The sequence below is a fragment of the Triticum aestivum genome, chromosome 1D (genome assembly GCF_018294505.1).
Source record: "Triticum aestivum cultivar Chinese Spring chromosome 1D, IWGSC CS RefSeq v2.1, whole genome shotgun sequence".
Lineage (NCBI taxonomy): Eukaryota > Viridiplantae > Streptophyta > Magnoliopsida > Poales > Poaceae > Triticum > Triticum aestivum.
Genome location: NC_057796.1, coordinates 491,416,616 through 491,437,290, shown reverse-complemented (window position 1 = coordinate 491,437,290; position 20,675 = coordinate 491,416,616). Strand labels below are relative to the sequence as shown.

The window sequence follows — 20,675 nt, the reverse complement described above, 5'->3', positions numbered from 1 at the left end:
TTGTATGGGACGACCCACCTATTATCTAGCCATTCCTTTCGAACCATTGCTTTACATCCGTCTTCACGTCGTCTGTATAGCGGGTAGGAGTCCTTGCCTTGTAAGGTAGCCGCGTTGAAAGGCTGCGGATAGTGATTCTTGCAAGAAGGACGACCCTTTGTGCAAGAGCATTCGGGATTCAAAGCACCACAAGGTCCATGCATCATATGTTTCACGACCAACTTGTACAGTTCTAGGTACTTCTTCTTGTTGGGGAGTTCGGCTGAGATAAGGCGATCATACTGCTCGGGGCATGTGAGCTTGTATCGGCCCTCCATGATGAGCAGGAAGTGCGCATGAGGCAGGCCCCTCTTTTGGAACTCCACCACATACACATAAGCCCTCACCTTGCCCAAGATATCCTTTTTAAGTAGCTTATTTTTGAGTTCTTCCAACTTAGCCCTGAAAACACGAACGACGAGATCTGGACGATCTTGAGGTGTCTGGCCAGGGTAGAGCTCCTGCCTAATCTCATCCCAGTTTGGGTTGCATGTCATTGTGAGGAAGATGTCTGGCTTTCCATACCTCCTAACTAAGGCCATAGCATCCATGTAGCGACGCCTCATGTCTCGTGGACCACCGATAAATGACGTAGCTAGAACTGTGCGTTTTCCAACAGAATCTGCCCTACCCTCACCAGCATGTAAGCTATCCACCAAGCCTTGGTATAGGTCCGCCCTTATTTTATCTTGATGACCCCATATATAGTCCAACCGGGAGTTCTCAATCTTGATGTATGTGTCGACCGCGAACTGCTGAAAAAGACGCTTGCCAAAGAGGATCGGGTTGAATATCCCTGGACGCATCTGCAATTTGTAGCAGTAGTAGTCCCTCACAGATACACATAGCCTGCCTCCAAAAGCTGCATACAAAATTGAAAATCGATGGTGATGTTGATTGAGAGCACACCTCAAATGGACGGTGATGTAACAACTTATTGCAACACTAACCTTCATCATCATTGGCGTTGTCACTGATTGAGGGATTGGAGGACCTATTGTTGTGGCCATGAGCTAGACGAGCTGCACGAGCTGCCATCACAGTTTCATAGGGCACACCTTCCTTCGGGATATCAGTATGCCACCCAAGTTCACCTCTAGGGAAGAAAAGAGGGTACGACAACGCATCATAGCATCCATGGTAGGACTTGATGCCATATATATCTCTATTCTTACCTTGCAGGATGACGCTATTTTCGAATTGTCTTCGACGTTCACTACCCTCCACCCACACAGCAGCTACCTCTGAAGTGGTCGGCGTGTTATATCTTCTTTGATCCATCCGTTGGTCAAGGTTAAGTGTTATGTGATAGTCATCAACATCATCAACATGGCCCATACTCCGGAGGTGTTCAGAGTATGGGTTGCCATGAAGTATGTTGACCAATTGTGTGATTACTTCTTTGTCTTTCTGGCACTGCTCTTTACGGCAACTGCGATACCTGTGTTCTAAACTGGGGTCATCATCATAGAAGTAGAGCTCCAAGTGACTACGATCCAAACCATCTTGTTTGCCGAATGACCGTATGTTGTGGTACATTTGGCCATGGGCACGAAATGTATAGATAGGGTGCTTTGATATGTTGGTGGTATCACTATCAAGGTGACAATATAGTGAGGTGAATGAGAAGTGGCCGTTGAAAAACCTGATATTGTCACGAAAATGCCTGGAATCAGAATCTGCACTTGTCCATAGCCTCATGAGCTCGGGTGGCGTATTTGGGTTGGCCAGTTTGATCTTCCCCTTCCGGCAGCAAAAACCCATGGACTCACGCTCGAACTTCTTTGCATAGCAGTGTTTGCAGTCCTCCACCGACTTCAGCTTGTGTGTGTTGGTTGGGAGTTTGCTATAAACCATATCGTAGGGATCTGGAACGTTTGAAATGGAAGTAGTGTCGTCGTCATCGTCAACATCCTCCATTTCAACATCTTCGTCGTTGTCCTCCTCTGAAATTGTGCAATGCACTGACAATATGAGTACAAAAACATGCATATGATATACACGAGACATCATGAAACATGATTAAAATACCCATCCCAGCGAACATGTAGCCTTCCTCGTCTTCCGAGTTGTCCTCCAATATGACACCATCTCCATCACCTATCCCAAAATTATTTATGAGGCTAATGTCTCCAATAAATCATCGTGCATGAATTTAATAAAAAAAGCTTACCATCGTCATTGGCTCGTGAGTGTGTTGTATGTTCTTGCAACGCACAAGTAATTGGAGATGTATTCTCTATGAATACAACATAAAAGTGTAATCAATATGATTATGAACGACTTATCTTATAATGTTCAAACAATTAAGAGAAAGCATTACCATTATTGACAAGGACAGATTGTGCAGGAAGTTCAAAACCATTGACACCTTCCACCGTCATTGTTGGATGTTGATCTAACGATGCATTCACATCATTGTTGGGTGCTAGATGTATTTCGCTAGGCTCACACAATGGCGATGTACTTTCTATTAATAGAATATAAAAATTTCAGTGAATAATTCTAGAGAATGAGAATACCGAAGTTAAGAACATTACCATTGTTAATGACTCCCGATTGTGTTGGATGTTCAAACACATTTACGTCGTCTAGCGCAATCGACGTGTTTTCATCGATCGATGTGTGTCTATTCTTCCTACCACTTGCATGAAAAGCTTGGTTTCTACGATCCATCAAAGCTTGCCTTTCCCCGGGTGTCACATGTTTTCTCCGTGGCTCCATACTGACATCCATATCTGGTGTCTCCACACACGATATATCCTCAGAAGCGGACTGGATATAAATAGGGGAACCAGTGAGCTCGGGAATAGACCAATCACGTCTGACTACGGAGCCATCGGGACCAAATGAACTTTCATTTTTGCAAACTATCTTGGGGATGTAACATGGGTTCTCCATGGCCAAGGAATCTTGGTTGAGAGTGTTGCGCAAAGACGTGCGGCGAGCGCTCTTTGCATGTTTTTTCTCATGAGTCATATTGGCATACCTCTCCCTATCATTAGCACGTCTACTTTCCATTTTCTCTGTTGAAATCAAATGATAAGTATAACACCATAAGAGTACTGTTTGTGTGATGTCGGCTATTAGGGAACAATTATGATTTGTGTTGTGCAATTATTACCTGTCGAAGATTTTGTCTGCTGATAGGCTTCACGCTTACTTTCTAGCAGTGCATCTTTCTTGTTGTTATCCATGTGAGCATACCGTTCCCTATCATTAGCACGTGTATCGTTGACTTTCTCTGTTGAATCACATGAAAGCGGCAACATTTTCAGAGTGCTGGTTTGTTACATGCAACGAATGTACAATTTTGACTGGTCTGGCGCAAATTTTACCTGTCGATGATTTTGTTTTTTGATAGGCTTCACGTTGTCTTTTCAACAGTGCTTCTTTTTTATTGCTCTCCATGTTCGCATATCGTTCCCTATCTCGTTGCCTCCTTCGCTCTTTGGGATCTATGGGTTGTGGCTGAATATGGGATGATGTGGGACTAACAGTACTGCAACTGTTGAAGTCCATAATATCTACAGAATAATGAATCATTACATACGTAGAACAATGAGTAATGAATTATCAGCATATATAGTAAGATTTATTGGTTGTATTTATACCAGTCATATGGTTTTCTTTGTTTTGAACCGGCAATTCAATCAATTGCCTCCTGTACGTGTCATTTCTTCTTAGCCAGTCATTATCTTCACGAGGAACCATATTTTCCTTGTTGCAAGAAGTGTCTTCTTGTTCTAACGACGGCACGTCAGGTTTAGTTGCTTAGAAACATGGAAAAATGAAATTGATATATTTGCAAGTAATGATATGCCTACTATTTAGCACCTTTAACATCTGACATGTGTGGACCTGATCGTGTCTCTTGGGAATTAACCAATAGTCGAGCTTTCTTATCTTGATAGGCTTCACGACGCTTCTTAAGTAGTTCATTTTTTTCTCTTCACCCATCTGTGCGTATCGTTCCCTAGCACGTTGCCGCTTGCGCTCTTTCGCATCCATAGGTTCCGCTCCATTACTAATATCGACGACACCTAAACAACAAAACAATAACAGTAATATTTCATGAGGTTATGTACACTTACACACCATTAGATCATTAAATAGTACTTTTGCTAATAGAGTTCGACATGATAAATATTACTTTGGTTCATAGATATCGTCATGTCTTTAGAGGGAGTACGATCACTTGATCGTGCCGGAGACTTCATCTGCAAGCAAGACGGTGTAAAAAAAAGTTATAATTACGTTGCCACCGTCCATTTTTCTTTATAGTTAGCTTGTATAGTGCACGCTTATTCTACATCAAACTTCATATAAATTTCACGCTTACTGTACATGATGAATGACTTTAAAGTTATTCATGCTTGCCGCTATTTGCCAAAAGTATTCAACAGTAGTGAAATGCAGTTGATACTAGTATACCTGAACATGATAAATTATAATTTATTGCCATGAAAACTGATTTTACATGGTGATACATATTTTATTTCCGTAACACTAATAGCAACTGGGAATATATACAAACATATTGTTCACATCTTGCAGTTTACATTTCATCAGACAATCACATAAGGATTGTTTACATGTGACCATGTATTGTAAACATGCGAAAATATAATTAATTTCGGCCCAGTTGCACAAGAGAGAACACGAAGCTTATTATGACATTTGGCCCGCGTGCGAGATCTAATTTATTATGACAACTAAGATGGGCCGTTCTGAATTGGCCCAACTTGGGCCTGCCACCACAGCTGTGCCACGATGCGCACCGTACCGCCCGATCCTCTGGACGGCACAGATCAACCCCCGAATCACAAAACCAGATCCGGTCGAAACCCTACGCAAAATATCCCCCAATTATCGCCGACAATCACGGAAAGGAAGGAGATAGCGGCGGCTGACGGCGCCGAAATCCATGCCGCTGCAGCGGGCAATTTGGGACGCTCGTCGGCGATGTCGCGTCCGGCGGCGCTCTACCTTGCTCTGCTCGTTGAGGATGTGCGGGCCGCCGTCCTTGAAGGCAGGCGTTCTGGCCACGGTGATGGGGGCTGCGTGTGCTGTCGGCCGTGATGGCAGGCGCGGTGGTGGGGAAATGGTGGGTGAGCGTGATACGGTGACGGCGGGTCGGGAGACGGCGTCTGCGCGTAAGACGGAGGCTGAGCTGCCTCCGTGTGCTGGAGCTTGCTCCCACGGCATGGAGAGGAGCTGCAGCCCGCACATCGCAAGGGGATGGAGGCCCCCCTCTCCCGGTCCATCCAGCTGCTGATTTTATGTGGGTATGTGTCCTTCTGCAACCTCACGTATTAGTTTGAATCATACTATTGTATTCTGCTCGAAGCCCAAATAGTAAACAGGACGCATTTTGCTCAGAGTCGATGCTCACAAACATGGGGCTAATTACAAACTATAAACATGATTAAATCATAGGACTTACCGAAGCAAATTATACTGGAGTCTGTGTGCGTTTATCTTAGCGGCGTGGCACCCAGGAAATCAGCTTGCAAGGAAGAACAGGGGAACAATTTTTTGAAACCAATGGCACGGAGTGTGCATGAGGTTTGTATGCTTATAACACTGTGCGTGGAATTTAGGCTTATATGCAACGCACGGGATAGGAAGGTGATCCCGTATTAATTAATTAAAGTTAATGCGCAGATTCTACGCAGGGGATAGGAAGGAATTAATAGGGAAGGCAATGACCTGGAAAGAACATAGATATAGCAGTTGATCCCGGACAGATTCTCGTCTTTATTTATTTGTTTTATTTCAATACCAGCTGGATTTACAACCACGACAGCACGTATAAAAGCTGGATTATATATGAAGCTGTTTTAGAGGCGACGAATCACTATGTGGCAGATCATTATAGAGCATTTCAGTGTAGTTTGCATCACACTTGAACCCTCCTCATTCGTTGAACGTGAACATGGCTCATTCGTTGGACGATCAAGCTGGCCCGGTTCTGCAAGGACCCAACCGCATCTCCTAGTGCGGCACGGCAGGCCGCCAGCTCGTAGGATTGCTGGTTGTCTGGTTCGAAGACAAGCTGGCTCATGTATGTCGTTTTCAGAAACCCTACAAAGTAGGTTTAATCAAACAATATAAATCAATGTTAAACTTTCTTTGTTAACGCAAGGACTCACGTTTTGCTCTGTTGACCTCAAGCAGTGTGGCACCTAAAGTCCAGAGCCCCTGTTTCGCTAGTCCCCACCGTGTCAAGTGGCGTGACACATGCTGGTCCCAGACGCGTAGGTAGATAAACTCCCTCCTGTTTGAGCAATGAAATGTTAGCCCTGTGACACAGTAAAATGTATTATACATGAACCACTTGGATGAAGTACTTACCGACTGTCCATTAGCACCACATGTCGGTATGGCGTGGTACGGTCGGATGACCTGTGTAACATTATGCGGCTGACATGCATCACTATACCAATGACATCTGGGCAAAAAATGTTTAGAATTTATTAACAAAGCCTGTCTCAACCACATGTCAGCATAATTAATCGTGAAATGATACAAAGCACCTGCAAGCATCCTGTCTCTGAGGCTGAAGACATTTATAAAATCTCTGAATAGTGGCGGCAACGTAGTGATGTTAATGCTGGCCCTTGCAAGACGTATTTCAGTGCGCGAGTGGAGGGCGATGTAAAAGTCACATGGCAGCCACAAAGCAACTGGCAGATGCACACCTGCTGGTTCGAAACCAACTTTACTGAAAAAGTATACTGAGCCGGCACGTAGGTTGTCCATGAAGCGATATGCGATAGGTTGAAACGGATCGAATGCAATTGCATCCATTTTGACCCCCTGTGAAATTTATTGCATACATTAGCAGCATGTTGCTTCCATTTTGACCCCCCAATGAAATTTACTGTATACATTTTGAATTCTTACAGTCTGGACGATGAGGATGGCGTGAAAGACGGCAGTTCCACTCCGAGTATGTTTGATGCGAGCACACAAAACCTTTGCCGTTGCGTCCCAACCTCTACTGTATATGTGTAGGTTCTCTATTTCGTTGAACCTTACATGCCTGCAATTGGTCAGCATTGAGAAAGAGAACAATAATGTAGATTATACTTATGCAAACAGCTAACAGCAGGAATGAAACTAATGTTGCCTGTTGATCGGAGGGGGAGAGCCAACGGGAGCGGGAACGAAGTTCACAGGTGGTGGTGCCATGATCCTCTTTGAGCCAGGACGGCCCATCTTTGCCAAGACCCGATTTCTGCTCTACACGACTCATGGTCAGAACGCTGCATGACTTTTATAGCATGGCATTAGAGATATGGCGGGAAGAGAAGCGCTCCTCATTTTGTATTGGCGCCAACTAAAAAGACATAATTTGGCTGATACGACTTTTTCAATATCAATTGGCGCCAGCTAAACCATGGTGATAGTCAAAGAAGGAAAAATATTGACCACAGTATCAATGAAAGAAGGAGGAGAGATTGATCACCGTTTGTTTGAAAGAAGGAAGGTGATTGAATGAATTGATTGCGTTAGGATTAATTGCCTCTGGTTACCTTATGTGAAATGATTCTGTTTGGAATGATTGCCTCTGGTTACCTTATGTGATTGATTGCCTGCTAGTACAAATGTGAACCGGGAGGGGGGAAAACCGTGAGGGAGAAAACCGGGAGCGGGGAAAGAAAATCAGAGGTGGGTCGGGACGGGAGGCTTGACGAACGTAAGAGGGGAGAGGGAACGTTACATTTCTTTTAGATAGTAGAGATAGTAGAGATTATATTACACATTCAACTGACATATGGGCCAACCAAGAAACCACACACGACACATCAGCGGGAGCCATCGGTGACGGTCCAGATGACGGATAATAAAGAAAGAAAAAGACAAGACTTGCAAGTTGATATGTGACAGTTTCCGTGACGGCCCATCGATGTCCATCATAAAGGGCTACCTTTTCCGGAGGGCAGTCACATCCTGTTGATCGATGACGCTTTCCATGACGGATAAGAGAAAACCGTCATCATCCATGACGATTTCTAGGAACGTCACCAGAAATCCGTCATGTATTAACAGGTTTCTTGTAGTGATCACTTCACCCTTAACTAGTCTCTGTTCATTCTGCAACTCCCGTTTCGAGTTACTATTCTTAGCAACTGAACTAGTATCAAATACTGAGGGGTTGCTATAAACACTAGTAAAGTACACATAAATAACATGTATATCAAATATACCTATGTTCACTTTGCCATCCTTCTTATCCGCCAATTACTTGGGGTAGTTCCGCTTCCAGTGACCAGTCCCTTTGCAGTAGAAGCACTCAGTTTCAGGCTTAGGTCCAGACTTGGGTTTTTCACTTGAGCAGCAACTTGCTTGCCGTTCTTCTTGAAGTTCCCCTTTCTTCCCTTTGTCCCTTTACTTGAAACTAGTGGTTTTGTTTACCATCAACACTTGATGCTTTTCTTGATTTCTACCTTCGTCGTTTTCAGCATCACGAAGAGCTTGGGAATCGTTTCCGTTATCCCTTGCATATTATAGTTCATCACGAAGTTCTACTAACTTGGTGATGGTGACTAGAGAATTCTGTCAATCACTATTTTATTTGAAAGATTAACTCCCACTTGATTCAAGCGATTGTAGTACCCAGACAATCTGAGCACATGCTCACTGCTTGAGCTATTCTCCTCCATCTTTTAGCTATTGAACTTGTTGGAGACTTCATATCTCTCAACTCGGGTATTTGCTTGAAATATTAACTTCAACTCCTGGAACATCTCATATGGTCCATGGCGTTCAAAACGTCTTTGAAGTCCCGATTCTAAGCCGTTTAAGCATGGTGCACTAAACTATCAAGTAGTCATCATATTGAGCTAGCCAAACGTTCATAACATCTGCATCTGCTCCTGCAATAGGTTTGTCACCTAGCGGTGCATGAAGGACATAATTCTTCTGTGCAGCAATGAGGATAAACCTCAGATCACGGATCCAATCCGCATCATTGCTACTAACATCTTTCAACTTAGTTTTCTCTAGGAACATATCAAAAATAAGACAGGGGAGCTAAAGGCGAGCTATTGATCTACAACATAGATATGCTAATACTACCAGGACTAAGTTCATGATAAATTTAAGTTCAATTAATCATATTACTTAAGAACTCCCACTTAGATAGACATCCCTCTAATCCTCTAAGTGATCACGTGATCCATATCAACTAAACCATGTCTGATCATCACGTGAGATGGAGTAGTTTCAATGGTGAACATCACTATGTTGATCATATCTACTATATGATTCACGCTCGACCTTTCGGTCTCAGTGTTCCGAGGCCATATCTGTTATATGCTAGGCTCGTCAAGTTTAACCTGAGTATTCCGCGTGTGTAACTGTTTGCACCCGTTGTATTTGAACGTAGAGCCTATCACACCCGATCATCACGTGGTGTCTCAGCACGAAGAACTTTCGCAACGGTGCATACTCAGGGAGAACACTTGTACCTTGATAATTAGTGAGAGATCATCTTATAAAGCTACCGTCGAACTAAGCAAATAAGATTTATAAAACATAAACATCATATGCAATCAAAATATGTGACATGATATGGCCATCATCATCTTGTGCCTTTGATCTCCATCTTCAAAGCATCGTCATGATTTCCATCGTCACCGGCATGACACCATGATCTTCATCATCTTGATCTATATCAATGTGTTGTCACATGGTCGTCTCGCCAACTATTGCTCTTGCAACTATTGCTATCGCATAGCGATAAAGTAAAGCAATTATTTGGCGCTTGCATCTTATGCAATAAAGAGACAACCATAAGGCTTCACTACTGGAATCAGGGATTTTGCCGTCTGCCAGTTCTTTGCCGTCTGCTTGCGGACGGCAAAGAATGTCTTTGCCATCAGCTACCAAACAACAGACGGCAAAGAACAGGCAGACGACAAAGAAGGTCTTTGCCATCTGCCATTTCTTTGCCGTCTGCTGGCAGATGGCAAAGATTCTTTGCCATCTGCTGGCGGACGGCAAAGAGGGTGGCTATCTTTTTTTTGGGTAAAAAGAAAACCGTTGCCCCCACCTCCTCTATCTCTATCCCCTCTCTCTCCGCCCCTGCCCCACAGCCGAGCGCCACCCGACCCCGCCTCCCTCGACCCCGTGCCGCTGCGCCACCTTGCCTCCGCCCGTCGGTGCGCGCCGCCACCTCACCAGAACCTAGGAGCCCCGCCGCCTCGCGCCGCCACCTCCCCACAAGCTCGCGGCCCCGCCGCGGAAGCCTCGTCGCCCGTCGCCCCAACCTCGAGATCCGCTGCCGCCATGGGAGCCGAGCACCGAGTTCCTCTGCGCCCCGCCCGCGTCCCCGCGTCGCCGCCGCCGCCCCATGCTGCCTCGCGCCCGGATCTGGCCTCGGGAGGTCCGGCCACTCCGGATCCGGCCTCCCCCTCGCCGCACGGGCTTCCTCCTCGCCGGAGTGACGCCCCTCGCCGGAGCAGCGCCGGCCAAGCCCATCGGCCACCAGGGTCATGCTGCAGCCCATACACGAGATCTCCGGCGCCGTGCAGCTACCAGGGCCGAGCATAGAGAGAGAGACGCCCCCACTCCACCCCCGAGCCCTTCAACTTGCCTCCCGCCTTGACGGCTGCAGGCCCGCACGTACGCCCATGGTACCAACCCTCAACTCCTCTCCCTATGCACTCCTCTCATATGCATCTACCTCTGATCCATGTATGTCACGGCGACGGCAATGAGGAATCCATGTCGCGGCGGCCATGGCTGGGCCAGTTCTGCCTACATGCGCGTGTGCTGTGTGTGCTTGTGTATCCTTGCTTTGTATATTTTTTACTGTTCTTTCAATGTTCAGTTATTTCATCTTTAGAATTTGGAGAAACACCAAATATTTATGTAGCTAAATTTCATCCTTTTGCCATTGCCAAGTAGATACCAGTGCTAATGGAAGAACAACCACAAATATTTGCAGTTGGTAAACAAAATGTTCTACTTTCTTTGCATGAGGCAAAGCATGCAGCTGCACGCAACTAGCAGCAACATCTCCTTAATATTTTTGTTATTTCTGTATAGTTCTCTCCAGACTATTGATTTAATTTCTACTACGCAAAGAGCAATTCTTTTTTTAGACATGGCATATGCAGTTCACATAATGATTCTTATGTGCTTGGCTCATATGCAGCATGATCATTCAGTACAGAAATGTGAATGTTCTTTATTAGGCTTTAGTTGCATTTTTGTGCTCATTAGCAGTTGTGACTGACAATGGTGAATGTGATAATTAATCTTCCCTTGAGTGGTGGGTAAGAGTGGTATTATTTTCTTAACCATTCACCAATAAAAAATATATATAACGTTGCCCCTGAAACCAAGTTGCTACTATCCAAGTTTAATACGGATGTATCACCTTGTTTATGTATGTTCCTATTGATAAACTACATGTAAGTTATTTCAGTAACCTACTTTCTCACATTAGAAATAGATTCAGACAAGCTGTTAATTTGTAAACTTCTTTACTTTGTTGCATATAAAAGGTCCATCATTTGTTTTGGAGGGTGGTAATTTTCTACACCTAAGTCCACATCATCTATTTTTATCTCATGCGGAAACACTGCACCTTTTGTGCCCTCTCTCGAACATAATTGACTGAAGCTTTGGTGTAGCGTTTTACTTACAGTATTTCTACTTTCCTTGTTTGCTTACAAGCTGTTTTTTCTTTTTGACTCTGATGAATCCCCCAGGCCATTTTTAAGAACCCGTTCAGGAGGGGTGACAACCTCCTTGTAAGTCCTCGCTACTTTTTATCTTCCATGCTTCTTTCAAACTTTTTATGCACCAAAGATGCTGGATGCCATAAAGTAGGAAAAGTAAGATGCAGATGGGTCTTTGAAAAAAAATCATAGGAAAACATTGTTTCTGGGCACCGCTAAATTTTAAAACTAAAAAACTGAATTTTGTGGCTTAACTTTAAAAATGAAAACTGAATTTTGTGGCTGTTTGATGTGCTTGGACATATGTGTGATCTGGTGGACAAAATAACCAGGTGTTTGCGGCCTGTTGTGTAAACACCCTAAAATTCCACTAGTTGACCTACTTGGCTAACACAAATCTTAAATACTTGAACTGAGAAAAAAAAGCTTCAGCTAAATCAGAGGCCAAGTTTCTACTGTATTTGGCGCAAAGTCGTTGGTCTGTTGATCTTTTCCTATTTATTACTCCTTGTAGGTTATGTGCGACTGCTACACACCACAAGGTGTTCCAATCCCCACCAACAAGAGGCACAATGCTGCCAAGATCTTCAACACCTCGAAGGTTGCAGCTGAGGAGAGATGGTACGAATACCTCCGTCGATATTTCAAGTTTTTTGTTGTTGCTGTGTTTCATATAAAAGTTGTAGTAGCGCTCTTGTGTCTTAACACACATACACACGTGAGAACATAATAAGTTGTACAATATAGATTAGCACTGATTAGGCCTATCTCTGAACCCAAACAGGTATGGAATTGAGCAGGAGTACACTCTCCTCCAGAAGGATGTGAACTGGCCCCTTGGCTGGCCCGTTGGTGGCTACCCTGGTCCTCAGGCAAGAAAACTCTCAGCATGCTCTCCAGCTTTCCGTGTGTTAAACTTACATAAAAACTGAACATTGCATTTCACCAAGTGAAATGCTACATTTCTACTCCTAACCCATTCTCTCTTTCTTAGTGTTTTTGTTATGCAGGTTGGAAGAAAAGAAGAAGATCCAGAGAAGATCTTAGTAATAAGACAGTTTTTAGGAAAATAGATATTTAGTTTTAGGTCATTTCTTGTAATTTCAGATATGGAGTGCTTGTCTATAGTTTTTGTTTTGACTTTGTGAAACTTGCTACCTATGGATGAAACTGTGTAATATTGATGAAACTATGTATATGTATGGATGAAACTTGCTACTATGTGTTCATGACTATTGGTCATATATATATCTGTGTGTGTGTGTGTTTGATTTTCTGTGAAAATGAATTGATATAAGAAAAAACAGAAATAAATGGGGCAATATAGGCTCTTTGCCATCAGCTGGCAGACGGCAAAGAGCCAGTCTTTGCCGTCTGCCAGCAGATGGCAAAGAGCCAGTCATTGCCGTCTGCCAGCAGATGGCAAAGAGCCATGACCTTTGCCGTCCGCTGCTGATGGCAAAGGCCCCTTTGCCGTCCGCTTCAAAAAGCAGACGGCAAAGAAGCTCTTTACCGTAGCCTACTTTGCCGGAGCCTTTTGCCGTCCGCGGCAGACGGCAAAGGCCTTTGCCGTCTGCCGTGGCAGACGGCAAAGTAGCTCATTCCTGTAGTGCTTCTACCAGTTGCCGATAACTTCAACAAAACATGATCATCTTATACAACAACTTATATCTCATCACGTCTTGACCATATCACATCACAACATGCCCTGCAAAAACAAGTTAGACGTCCTCTACTTTGTTGTTGCAAGTTTTACGTGGCTGCTACGGGCTGAGCAAGAACCGTTCTTACATACGCATCAAAACCACAACGATAGTTCGTCAAGTTAGTGCTGTTTTAACCTTCACAAGGACCAGGCGTAGCCACACTCGGTTCAACTAAAGTTGGAGAAACTGACACCCGCTAGTCACCTGTGTGCAAAGCACGGCGATAAAATCAGTTTCGCGTAAGCGTACGCGTAATGTCGGTCCGGGCCGCTTCCTCCAACAATACCGCCGAACCAAAGTATGACATGCTGGTAAGCAGTATGACTTGTATCGCCCACAACTCACTTGTGTTCTACTCGTGCATATAACATCGACGCATAAAACCTGGCTCTAATACCACTGTTGGGGAACGTAGTAATTTAAAAAAATTCTTACGCACACGCAAGATCATGGTGATGCATAGCAACGAGAGGGGAGAGTGTGTCTACGTACCCTCGTAGACCGAAAGCGGAAGCGTTAGCACAACGCGGTTAATGTAGTCGCACGTCTTCATGATCCGACCGATCAAGTACCGAACGCACGGCACCTCCGAGTTCAGCACACGTTCAACTCTATGACGTCCCTCGAACTCCGATCCAGCCGAGCTTTGAGGAAGACTTCCGTCAGCACGATGGCGTGGTGACGATGATGATGTTCTACCGACGCAGGGCTTCGCCTAAGCACCGCTATGATATGACCGAGGTGGATTATGGTGGAGGGGGGCACCGCACACGGCTAAGAGATCCATGGGATCAATTTTTGTGTCTCCAAGGGGTGCCCCCCTCCCCGTATATAAAGGAGTGGAGGAGGGGGAGGGCCGGCCCTCTCTATGGCGCGCCCTTGGAGGAGTCCTACTCCCACCGGGAGTAGGATTCCCCCCTTCCAAGTAGTAGGAGTAGGAAGGAAAGGGGAAAGAGAAGAGAAGGAAGGAGGGGGCGCAGCCCCTCCCCCTAGTCCAATTCGGACTAGGCCTTGGGGGGGGGGCACAGCCTCTCCTCTCTCTTTCCCCTAAAGCCCAATAAGGCCCATATACTCCCCGCGAATTCCCGTAACTCTCCGGTACTCCGAAAAATACCCGAATCATTCGGAACCTTTCCGATGTCTGAATATATTCGTCCAATATATCGATATTTACGTCTTGACCATTTCGAGACTCCTCATCATGTCCCCGATCTCATCCGGGACTCCGAACTACCTTCGGTACATCAAAACACATAAACTCATAATATAACCGTCATCGAACTTTAAGCGTGCGGACCCTACGGGTTCGAGAACAATGTATACATGACCGAGACACGTCTCCGGTCAATAACCAATAGCGGAACCTAGATGCTCATATTGGCTCCCACATATTCTTCGAAGATCTTTATCGGTCAAACCGCATAACAACATACGTTGTTCCCTTTGTCATCGGTATGTTACTTACCCAAGATTCGATCGTCGGTATCTCAATACCTAGTTCAATCTCGTTACCGGCAAGTCTCTTTACTCATTCCGTAATACATCATCCTGCAACTAACTCATTAGTTGCAATGCTTGCAAGGCTTATAGTGATGTGCATTACCGAGTGGGCCCAGAGATACCTCTCCGACAATCGGAGTGACAAATCCTAATCTCGAAATACGCCAACCCAACAAGTAGTTTCGGAGACACCTGTAGAGCACCTTTATAATCACCCAGTTACGTTGTGACGTTTGGTAGCACATAAAGTGTTCCTCCGGTAAACGGGAGTTGCATAATCTCATAGTCATAGGAACATGTATAAGTCATGAAGAAAGCAATAGCAACAAACTAAACGATCAAGTGCTAAGCTAACGGAATGGGTCAAGTCAATCACATCATTTTTCTAATGATGTGATCCCGTTAATCAAATGACAACTCATGTCTATGGTTAGGAAACATAACCATCTTTAATTAACGAGCTAGTCAAGTAGAGGCATACTAGTGACACTCTGTTTGTCTATGTATTCACACATGTATTATGTTTCCGGTTAATACAATTCTAGCATAAATAATAAACATTTATCATGATATAAGGAAATAAATAATAACTTTATTATTGCCTCTAGGGCATATTTCCTTCAATCCTCCCGTTGCAACGCATGGGCAATTACCTAGTTTATAAAAAAATTAATATTATATGTATATGAAAATGTATAGCGGGTATGAAAAGAAGTAGACATGTATCAAAAAATGTATTAGATGTATACGAAAAATGTACAACGTGTACCAAACATATATTAGAAAATTGTTAATCATGTATTTGAAAAATGGTAAACGTGTCTAAAAATTATGCATATGAAAATGTATACATGCGTTGAAAAAATAAAAAGAAAAATGGGGGGGGGTGGGGGAGGGAAGAAAAAACCCGAAAGAAACCAAAGAAAATCGGTAAAACTGACGAAAGAAACAAAGGAAACCAAATGAAAAACTGAAAATAAAAAAACGAGAAAAATGAAGAAAATAAAAAGGATAAAAACCATGAAAGAAACAAATAAAACGGAAGAAAAAAAACGAACAAACAAAGAAAACAAGCGACTGGGCGAAGCGTATGTTTCTGAGACAGCGTGCGAGCGAACATGGGCCGGCCCGGTAAAGAAAACGAGCGACCGCCCCTCAAAAAAGAAAAAAAAAGAAAAAAAGAAAGCAAACGAGCGACCGGGCGGAGCGTATCCTTTTCCTCTTCTTTCTCGATCTGCAGTCGGCGCAACCTCGACGAAGCCCTCATGGCGATGGCGGTCCGCTCGGTGTGCAAGCGGCTCGGCGGCCGCGGCCTCCGCCCGTCGCTGACCGCGGCGGTGGCGCAGCATCCCCAGCCCACGCCCTCTCGGTTCCTGCACTCAACGGTAAGCCCCCCCGCCCCCTTCACGCATCGGTGGAGTCGGAACCCCAACCCTAAGCTAATGCGGATTCTTCATCCCCATCACGGGATGCGGGTACTAAATTAGTCGTGACCGTCGAGGTTACGTTCAGGTGGTCACTATTTTTGCAATTTGTTTGTCATGTGGTTAACCTGAATACTCTGTAAGGTGGTTGATAGGGATGCCAGATCCCTAGCTAATACTCTCTTGCTCCCTGGAATTTGGGTTGCCTTCCCAAACACAAAGGGGTGCTGGGCGTTATAAATTTGAAAATTTAGAACCAAGCGTTACAATACATAGACAAATTTATTCACAATGACGGATGTGCCTTGGGTGATGTTGGTTTGGCAAAAATACTATGACAACACCCCTCCTCATGCCATGCAACCCTGTGGATCTTTCTGCTGGAAAGAGGTTTTTTTTTTCTCAAACATGGATGTATGCAGAGGGATCACCTCCTGTATGGTGAATGCCGGTGACACTGTTCTATTCTGGACGGATGCTTGGGAACAAAATGGCTTGCTGATGGACCAATGCGAGCACCTCTTCGCTTTTGCTCTTTAGGAGGATCTCTCAGTCCAGCAATTCATAGTACCTCAAGACCATCTGCACAACTTTCACCTGCCTCTATCCTTGGAGGCTCGTGAAGATCTTCAGGACCTCCAAATCAAACTGAACAGTGTGCGGCTCGAGCCTTGGAGTCCTGATTATCTGATCTTATGTTGGGGGGATGTACGGTACATGCCAAATAAGTACTATAGAATCTGATTCAGGCAAATACAACCCTCCCCTGTTCTGACCATCATATGGAAATCCAAGTGCATCATGAAACATAAGGGGCGTGTTTGGTTCCTTGGGTCGCACCTGCGTCGCACCCACCATGCAATTTTCCCTGCGTTTGGTAGGCTGCACGTCTCACTGGGCCAGGCCCGGCGGATGCAAAATCAGGCTCCCAGCCAGGCTGAGGGGAAACGCAGGGATCGGCCGTTTCCGCGAGCCAGGCCCGCACCTGCACCCGCGCGTGCAGAGTCGCGAGCTAGGTCTCCTCTTCCGGTCGTCTCAGCTCGCATTTTCCCCCGTTTCCCCTGCCGCTCTCTTCTCTGGTGCCACGCTGCATCTCCTCGTCGGTGCCGAGGCAAAGCTCTCCTTCTCCCTTTCCCCTCCCTTTCTTCCCGAGCTCTGGCCCCTCCCTCCCGTTCCCAGCTATTGGCGACTTGCTCGCCGTCGCTCGCGGCCGCCCGCCCGATCTGGCCGTGATAGCAAGCAGGGGACTCCGGCGGCACGTACACCACCTGCGCGCGCGCACCGGCTGGGCGTTCGCGGCCGCCCGCACGATCCCGCGTGTGAGCAAGCACGGACCCGCGTGCTGTGCCCTTGTTGACGGGGAAAGCCTGGCCGTGGTAGATCTGCCGGACCTTGTGCTTGAGCTGCTGTACCAGTGTGCCCAGTGTTATGCTGCTAATCCCCGACTCCTTGCGAAGCCTACCTTCCAAATATCTAACATGACAGGTTCCCGTCATTGAAGTTTCAGACTAGTGCTCTTCATAATGAGATAATTTAACTTGCTGCTATTTAGTTGCTTTGAGGTACAGATAAACTGTCGAAAACTTCCAAGTACTAACTACGAGTATGTCTTATTTGTTGTTTTCACAGGCTACAGTTCAGAGCCAAGTTCTTAGTTCAGGTTGTCTACAATTTATCATCTATTGCTTGGTTCGGCCGCTGGCCTTGTAGAGGTCCGATCTGGTTGTGAGAGCTGCCTATGGATTTGAGATGATTTTGCATATTTCTCTGTTAAGAATAATTTGTGCATAATTTTCTTTTGATTTGATCTGGAGGAAGAAGAACAAGAGAGAGAGAAGCTAGTTTTGTTTTGTATTTGTGTTGTGGGGATCAAGAGATCAGCAATACACGGTAAAAAAGGTGCCTTAGGAGGGCTGGCTGTTCCGTGCATGTATGTTAAATATAGGACCTCATGAATGCTGATACTGGAATACACATATTTGGTTTCATTCCCTGTTTAGCTGACTCTTTGATTCACATGATCTTCATACGAAGTTTGCAAGATTCAGAATATTATGATTTCTTATCTGTGTTTGATTCAGAATGTTCTTTTACTTCACTCAGCAAAGATATCTAAGTTGGAGTGTATGTCACCAAAACAATCTTTTAATTATTTTACATACTTGTACAAACACCTAGAATCAAATTCCACATCTATCATATTGTTCAGCCTCATGCATCCTACCAAACAACATCTGAGATGAGCCTGGTCCATATCATGCAAGTACACCAAACATACATCTCAACTCCTTCTTGCATCAGCTCAACCAGGCCAACCCCAGCCAAGCTCCTTCATGCAATGCAGGTTGGATGCACCCAGGGAACCAAACACGCCCAAGGTTTTTACTTGGTTATGGCTCATGGATAGACTGAACACTAGGAATATGCTTAAGAGGAGGTGCTTTGATATTGGAGAGGATCTTTCTTGCCTGCTTGTGTGATGATAACGTGGAAGAAACCACCATACACCTATTCTTTGCTTGCACATTCAGTGCTTCTTGTTGGAATACCATTCATATTCGTATTACCTGGGATACCACAAGGGATCTACCTGAGATGATGAGCAATGCTGCTACTGCCTGGCCGCATAAATTGTTCAAAGAAATTGTGTACCTGGAATATCTGGAAGCAAAGAAACTAGAAATACTTTGATGGTGTGACTCCTACATTGGAGGTCGGGCTGCTATGATTAAGGAGGATTTAAATCAACTTAAGTTCAGGGTCTCCCCTGATCTACCTGACTTCCTAACCTCTTCTGTAAATTCCATTGTACTCTGCATGTTTAATTAGCAACCTAGCGCTTCCTTCTCATTTACCAAATGCTACAATATGAATCTGAAAGAAGGGCATAATAATCCTGGGTTCAGAATTTGCTTGATATGCTGCTGGTCTTCATTTACTTGCATGCTTGGCTGAATTTAGCTGTGTGCTAGTGCATGCTGTCAGACTCAAGTGCTGAATGACATTATCGTTACATTGTTTGCCAATTGATTGATTGCACGCCTCTTGGAATCTTTTTGAGTGCTACTGCTGTCATAAAGCATATATACCTGCTCTACTTCTGAGATAAACTTCGATATTGATCTGTTCCTGATTTGGGTTAATGCGGTTTCTCCCTGTCTTGCTCTGTCAATAACAATGCAGAAGGCGGCCACAACTCATTCAGCTGAGATCCAGCAGGTCAAAGAGGAGCTCTACCACATGATGTCCGAAAACAGGGACAAGATAGGAAACCAGAAGGGCCTGATCAAGCACCTCTCATCCCATGTGGAGCCTAAACCCGAGGACCCTGTCTGGTATGATCTTGAGCCCGGTATAGTTCTATATGCCTGTTACGGTCTTGGTTTACAACGGCTCTAATATCTCTTGTACTGCCCTGCAGGCGCTTCTATCGCAGGGCAAAGTGGTACCATTTAGTCATGATGTATAGCCCAGCATTCCTTTATGGCTACATGTCTATGTGTGATGTGCCTGATGGCAAGAAGGAGATGACGCCAGCTGAGAAGGATGATTTTAACAAGAGGATGGCCGCGTTGATGCCCAATGTAGAACTTTGAGGACAGCTAGTTGCATAGCGACTAACCCCAGCACTTTATGTAGTTGCCATTGCTCTGTTTGGACACTGCGGCTTTGTTAGACTAAATTATATGTTAAGACTGAGTTATCAGTGAGAATGTTATGGTAAGGCTGAACTAACTGTGATGCTTGGTGAAAAGTTCTATCTTATATGTTAAGACTGAGTTATCAGTGAGAATGTTGGCTCAAGTGGTATAGTACTATGTTGATGTCATTTGGGTGTCTCTTGGCAAGTAGTTTGTTTGTGTAAGGATGTGGGAGCTATTTGCTCACACTGTATTTCATTTGTCTTATGCAGAGCTGAAAACGTGCTTGTGTGGAAAGGGTTTAGCATCCTTTCAATGTAACCTATGATGACTATTTGGTTACTCTGCTGTGTTCTGTAACAGTAAGACATGATTGATCTCTAACTGCCCCAGTGTGTCAAGATAATTCCATTTTTGTGACTTAGCAGTACAGTTTCATGTACCATTAATCTTTAGAGGGAATGAAGATCAGGAGTGTGGACTTCCGAGTCTGGTTCGCGCGAGCTTTTCCCCTCCTCCCGCGACGCTCCCGCGAGCGTTCGGGAGGCTAAACCTAGCGCCGCCGCCCACCCACCCCTCCTCCTCTCCCCCTCCCTCGCCGCCGCCAGGGGGCGCGAGCGGGCGAAGCCGGATCGTCGCCGGCGGCGGCGAGGTCCTCTTGTCTCC

General features: G+C 45.0%; 2 protein-coding genes across 9 annotated transcripts; both read left to right on the top strand.

Moving 5' to 3' along the window:
• The first annotated feature begins 4,581 nt into the window (after window positions 1-4,581).
• LOC123183375 (glutamine synthetase cytosolic isozyme 1-2) lies at window positions 4,582-12,846 on the top strand. 8 transcript variants are annotated; one of them, XM_044596172.1, is made up of 8 exons: window positions 4,595-5,327; window positions 6,951-7,055; window positions 7,147-7,301; window positions 7,438-7,534; window positions 11,769-11,810; window positions 12,253-12,359; window positions 12,523-12,610; window positions 12,733-12,846. In XM_044596172.1, exons 4-8 carry the CDS (start codon window positions 7,445-7,447, stop codon window positions 12,817-12,819), a joined length of 414 nt encoding a protein of 137 aa, XP_044452107.1. In that variant the 5' UTR covers window positions 4,595-5,327; window positions 6,951-7,055; window positions 7,147-7,301; window positions 7,438-7,444; the 3' UTR covers window positions 12,820-12,846. The 8 variants fall into 8 exon arrangements, with proteins under 8 accessions (XP_044452108.1, XP_044452110.1, XP_044452107.1 ...); XM_044596175.1 differs by lacking the exon at window positions 7,438-7,534 and having other exon boundaries at window positions 4,591-5,327; window positions 7,154-7,301; XM_044596170.1 differs by having other exon boundaries at window positions 4,598-5,327; window positions 7,154-7,534.
• A 3,262-nt stretch (window positions 12,847-16,108) lies between these two features.
• Window positions 16,109-20,276, top strand: LOC123183374 (uncharacterized). The gene is made up of 3 exons (XM_044596167.1): window positions 16,109-16,329; window positions 19,552-19,703; window positions 19,790-20,276. The coding sequence occupies exons 1-3, from the start codon at window positions 16,210-16,212 to the stop codon at window positions 19,962-19,964; spliced, it is 447 nt and encodes a 148-aa protein (XP_044452102.1). The 5' UTR covers window positions 16,109-16,209; the 3' UTR covers window positions 19,965-20,276.
• Window positions 20,277-20,675: the final 399 nt, after the last annotated feature.